This window comes from Syzygium oleosum, unplaced genomic scaffold (genome assembly GCF_021117445.2).
Source record: "Syzygium oleosum isolate NSW1041296 unplaced genomic scaffold, Sole_v2.1 Sole_v2.04, whole genome shotgun sequence".
NCBI classification, from domain to species: domain Eukaryota; kingdom Viridiplantae; phylum Streptophyta; class Magnoliopsida; order Myrtales; family Myrtaceae; genus Syzygium; species Syzygium oleosum.
The window spans coordinates 2,317,999-2,323,708 of record NW_026607488.1 but is presented as its reverse complement, the minus strand read 5'-3'; the positions used below and the strand labels follow the sequence as shown (position 1 = coordinate 2,323,708).

General features: G+C 42.6%; 1 protein-coding gene across 1 annotated transcript; it reads right to left on the bottom strand.

Moving 5' to 3' along the window:
• Positions 1 to 894: 894 nt before the first annotated feature.
• On the bottom strand, positions 895 to 3,670 carry LOC115688174 (serine/threonine-protein kinase RIPK-like). Its single transcript, XM_030613942.2, has 5 exons — positions 2,892 to 3,670; positions 2,659 to 2,794; positions 2,435 to 2,571; positions 2,199 to 2,322; positions 895 to 1,686 (listed from the first exon to the last, which is right to left on the bottom strand). The coding sequence occupies exons 1-5, from the start codon at positions 3,279 to 3,281 to the stop codon at positions 1,127 to 1,129; spliced, it is 1,347 nt and encodes a 448-aa protein (XP_030469802.1). The 5' UTR covers positions 3,282 to 3,670; the 3' UTR covers positions 895 to 1,126.
• Positions 3,671 to 5,710: the final 2,040 nt, after the last annotated feature.

Sequence of the window (5,710 nt, the reverse complement as noted above, 5' to 3'; positions counted from 1 at the left end):
TGATCAAAGCTTCGAGCCGCTTAATTCTGACTATAGCATCGAAATTGTGATCCAGCGGAAACAATTTTTTCCACCCGAATCTCATGGAAAATGAGTCCTATTATTCCGCGCTTGTCTGCTTTTGAGAAATTGAAATAAAACATGTCGGCTAATTCAACCATCACATCTATCCCCTCGACCAATTAATTAGTCCTTCCTTTTGCTAAATCTGTTCGTTAATCTTCCTATCATGTTTGAAATCGCTAATTTTTCTGCACACGACAAAAAAGAAAAATCTTGATGGGAACCAAAAAGGCCCTCAAATTATTGGTCTATACGGAGGAACACGCACTACTAAGATTCCTCCATGATCGCGAGAGGCTTTCCAAATTTGACTTTGAGATTGATTTCTTCAGCATATTCTATTCTTGTAATCATCTCTCTCCTTACTTGATGATCTCAGCACGGACGTGTAAATTATAGGGAATCGTGCCACCAAGAATATATCTTAGCATTAAGTAATAATTATTATTTTCCGAGGAAGATAGTCCCCAAATCACTTCAAACCAAAAAAAAAAAAATACAATTGTATAATCAAGAATATGATAATGATAATATTATTTCGGGAAAGGGAGGAGGTAGTCTGTCGCTTGTAAAATATGTCACAACATGTGTTCAAATTGCTTAGCTGTCTTCTTGACAATCTTGAGCGTTTTCATTTTTATAAGGAGTCAATACATAAAGTCGGTGGTTACCCAACTTTCAACGATTCTTTTTATTTCATTTAAACTAAGGTATAGGTTCAATGATTACATGAAATTCAAATGGCATTTTCTATGGACACATAAGTTGATCGAGTTATACATGTTTCCCTCGAGTACCCAAATCATAGAAAAACAGGGGCTCCTGTGACGCTTAAAGAGAAAAGAGTTACGTGTAAAAGAAAAGCACTTTTTACATTTTCAAAATACAATAGTGTCCTCTAGGTACTCGTCAACTATCCGAAAGACAAAAAAGAAAAGAGAAAAGCAGCCTTCTTGTCCTAACTTGCAAGAGTTTACACCTTGCACTTGACCCTATAATGGACACTATTTGGCAAATCTATGTCCAACCGCGATAGATTTCATTTTTTTATTTACGTTGAACTTCAACAGTTTCTCAAGGGAGAATTCAATCCATTCCTTTGGTTGTGTCTATGAGCAGAATCAGGGTGAATTGGAGACTTATTTGGAGACCTAACATCTTGGTGATGGTGATGGCGCCTGTGGACATGGTGAAGTTGATGGTTGTGGTGACGATGCCCATTCCTTCTCTTCACTTCCTTCTCTTTCCTTTCTTCTTTCTGCAATGAATCAATCTCCACTGGGACAGTGTAGACAAATGGCCCAATTGGGATGTCATCAAAGTCCTTGAGCGGCTCCAAGGTCTTGACCACTGTGCTCATGGTTGGCCTCATCTTGGGCCTGTGGCTCAGGCACTGGTAGGCCAGCGCGGCCGCCTTCCGCGCCCCGCTCTCGGAGTATTGCCCCTCGAGCCTCAGGTCCATCACCCGTGCAAGCCTCTTGGGGTCGTTTAGCATGGGCCGGGCCCACTCCGCAAGGTTTTGCTCCCGGTGCGGGCGGTTCTTGTCCACGGACTTCCTTCCGGTCAAGAGCTCCAGGAGCACCACACCGAAACTATAGACGTCGCTCAACGCCGTCAAATGGCCTAAAAGGTAAATGGGCACAAATTTGACTTTAGTGATGTATAACATATGATGTTTATAATGATGTAACGCATGTCGTGTTTTTCTTTATATACTTAAAAGGGTGGGAGGGGTGATAAAAAATAACTATCCCTATCGGACGTATCATATAGATTTTATACCCACCACGAAATGTTTGGTTTAAACTGAATTGCTTAGTCTATAGGTGTGCAAACTTGTCATCGCAGCCCTATTGACGTGCCGGAAATCATGAATTCCTTACACATGAGGTAACATAAGCTCAAGACATAAATTAATTGAAAGTTCGCTCACTGCATGGCTCGAAGTTATGAACTAATGCGCTTTTTAGGAAAAAAAAAAGAGTTGAACTTTTTTCGGGTTCCCGGCTGTCGGCCGTGCGGGGGTTCCCTGGGTCATCAAAAAAAAAAAAAAACTTTTTTCGGGTAAGCTTTTTCTACCTTACCCAAAAAAAAAAAACTTTTTTTGGGTAATCTTACAGAAAAAAAACAATTACCAGTCATGATGTATTCAGGGGCAGCATAGCCTTGTGTCCCCATCACTCTGGTTGAGACATGTGTGTCATCACCTTCTGGACCATCTTTTGCCAACCCAAAATCTGAGAGCTTTGCCGTATAATCCTGCATAAAATTTGCAAAAATCAATAAGAAACAAAGCGACAGTATAATTCAATTCCAAGGAAAACACAAGTTGGGGATAAGAAGACAAATAGGACATTGAATAGATGCTCACAGAGTCTAACAATATGTTCGATGCCTTGAAATCTCTATAAATGACCGGGTTCTCTCCTTCGTGCAGGAACGCCAGACCCTTTGCCGCGCCAAGCGCTATTTTCATTCTTGCAGACCACGGTAACGTTGCCGCATACCCTGAAAACCGATACCAATGCATTAGTTTCCTTATAAGTTACAAGTGAGAGAATATTGTTAGACTCTGTGAATTGATCAAATACATACTTCTGAATAATTGGTTTTCTAAGCTCCCTCTAGGCATGTATTCATAGACCAGAAGTCTATGTTCGTCTTCACAGCAATAACCAATCAGCTTCACCAGATGAGGATGCCTCAATTGCCCAAGAAAGATCACTTCTGTCTGTGGATAAGAACGAATCAAAATCATTAAAATCACATCATTTGTAAGGAAAACATCTCCTGCTTTGTCCGGATGACAGTAAGGTCTTTGGACATACCAACCACTCCCTATGACCCTGCAACCCTTCCAAATCCAAGAGCTTGACGGCCACGGGCTGCGCCTTCAGTCCCGGCCTCAGCTTGTCGTCGATGAATCCCTTGTGCACGGGCCCAAACCCGCCTTCCCCGAGGAAGTTGCCCGACGAGAAGCTCTGCGTGATCAGCTTCAGCTCCTGGAGGGTGAACACATAGAGATTTGATCCGGCGAGCGATATCGAGAGGTCCTCTGAGAGCGTTGTCGAACTGGGGTTGCTCAAATCCAATAGATAGAGCCTCTGGAATGAGTTCTGCTTTGTTACCTCCTTCTTGGGCTTGCACTCCTTGGTTTCTTCCTTTGTTTTGCAACAGCCCGGGACCATACACCCCCATGAGATCTTCTTCACAGCCATTTGCAGAAAAGCTGGTGATTGAACCGATCCAGAAAACCTCAAAACTAGCACTTCTTGGATGTAAACACTAAGCAATCATCCCTAATCTTTCTTGTCAAGATATGGAAGAACTGACAAAGAATGAGAGGTCAGATATAAGAGATCTGGGTGTTGCAGATCACAAGATGGTTGGTGGGACTTTCTAAAGGCAGAGAGACAGATTGGGGGCTAATGATTCTCAAATCACCAACTGCTCTCCAGTCCAATTGCAGACATAAAGTTCAAGAAAGAAGAGGAGGTAGAAGAAAAAGGTTACAACTAGGGTGTCTGGCAGAGTGAATGGGTTTTATATTTATAGTCTAAATGTTCCACACACACCACATGGAATTCTTCCACTGTACTGCATATGTTTATGTAGGAGAGGGGTTTTAGTTTATTGGTGTACGAAAGAGTAATTGGTGATAAGTCCACATAGTTGGTTCAAGGGGCAAAAGACTGTCCTGCCCTCCCCTTGACTTTGTGGGGAGGATCTATGAAAATCTGGATCAGAAGCTTGGTATTGGTATTTCTTTTCAAATTTTGGGAACCAAGTGGACCGGTGGTACATTCAAGACTAGTCCCTGAAACTTGCTAGAGACTACATTGAACCTCTTGACTGCATCAGCTTTTATTAGGTAGAAAAAATATTAGAAGGTGTCAAATTGGTGTGGGGTTTGCATAATTTTTTTGTTGCCTCTAGTCCATGACGTTTAGAATGAATAAATCCAACAAGTCATTTCCATGAATTAATAAAGGATTGGAAGTGGTAGACATGTATAGAGGTGATCGGTTTTAGGATGGGTAGGTTCCATACCTCATTAGAGCTGGTTGTCAATTTTTGAAATCGAGAATCAAACTGATCGACTTTAAGACCGAACCAGCTGGTGTTCTGAGCTCATTTCAGAACCGATTTACTTTTTTTTTTTTCATGTTTCATTTTTTTTATTTGATTGTTCTATCTTGTACATTATTTTTGCAAAAGTTCTCTATCAGGACACCATAATGGCATGCTTATGTTCTCAATTATGACTCATAAGGTTTTGGTTTTGAACCGGATATACCCATGAATCGGCCCTGAACCACGTTCAAAATTGGTTCAAGGCCAAGAATCGTGAATCGAACCGGTTCCCAAATCTTTTGCCCGGGAACCGATCTCGATTTGGGTCCCCAGACTGGATTGGCCCGATTGTTCCCCTCAGACACACATACATCACTCGAAGGCAAGAATTTTGCGGTTCAAGGCTCTCACCGAAGACAAATTCAAGTCAACAAATTTCTAGCTTCTCTCATATCATTGAAACCCAATTAAATTAGGGTTTGTGCACACCGTCCATGGAGGCAAATGCTCTTAACAATCAATGATCACCGTGGACGTGGTCATAACAAATACATTTCCTCAAATCTATCCTTGTCTTTTAATGACGAGTCACAATGATTAATTATAACATAAGTGGGCACATTAGTTTAAATTTTCCTCTAAATTTTGGTACGTCCGTCTGCGGTGCTTTAGCTTCTAGAAGTTCAATAAAATAATGGAAAAAAAGAAGAACAGAACAATGTCACGAATGAGTACATGGTATCACATTTTGCATGTCTCTTACCACCCGGATCGCAAAAGGTTATTGACCAGATCAATCGATCCCGACCCTCCGATGCGTGGAAAAACCTCATGCCAAGATGCGCATACGGTTGACCATACGTATACGTGTACAGGGGGCGTTTTGGTCCATGCGGGAGTAGGTGAGAGGCGGACCAGCTTTCCCCATGACGACGTCCGCGTCAACCTTTGGGGAAAGTCAAGGGGCAGTTTCGTCTTTTCGGCCGCGGGTTGTGGGGGAGATTTTAGCCGCGTTCCCGACTTCCCCAGTCCCCCCACTTCCTGTTTTTCTTCTTCTTGCTTCTTGATGGTGGTGAGTCTTGTCTCGACAAGGGAAAAGACAACGAGAAAAGAGGGGGAGGACACGACAAGGAGATTATAGGATCGGATGATATGTTTTTAGGTAGTGAGTAAATGACTGGAAGAACATCAGCACAATGGACATTAGAGACAGTAATAATCCATATATGTGTGTGTATATGTGTATGCATATGTGTGCGTCACGGACCACGGTTTCTTGGCCGAGGACGATCCCGTGAGGCGCCTGATGAGCCGGAACAGCAGACCAGCTTCGTCAGTGATCGGACGACGCGCAATTTAGCTCGGGTTACTTGTTCTTCGAACGAGACATATGGATTCCTTGGGTACAGTAACTAGTTTTGGCCTGCCTCGGTTATCATGCGAAGGGTGTATTAGCTCTCAACCAGTTTGCGCACAGGAGGCCATCCTCGGCCATTGAAGATCCTCTAAAAGAATAGTAATAATAATATCATCCTTGGATTGCTGACGCAAACATCCCGCGCTATTGCCACGA

Bases quoted from the DNA above. Each gene is read 5' to 3' on its own strand.
- LOC115688174 (XM_030613942.2), bottom strand. From the start codon at position 3,281: ATGGCTGTGAAGAAGATCTCATGGGGGTGTATGGTCCCGGGCTGTTGC. The intron at 2,572-2,658 runs GTATGTATTTGA...ATCGGTTTTCAG, and splicing joins AGAAAACCAATTATTCAGAA to GGTATGCGGCAACGTTACCG. The intron at 1,687-2,198 runs GTAATTGTTTTT...TTTACCTTTTAG, and splicing joins CCCTGAATACATCATGACTG to GCCATTTGACGGCGTTGAGC.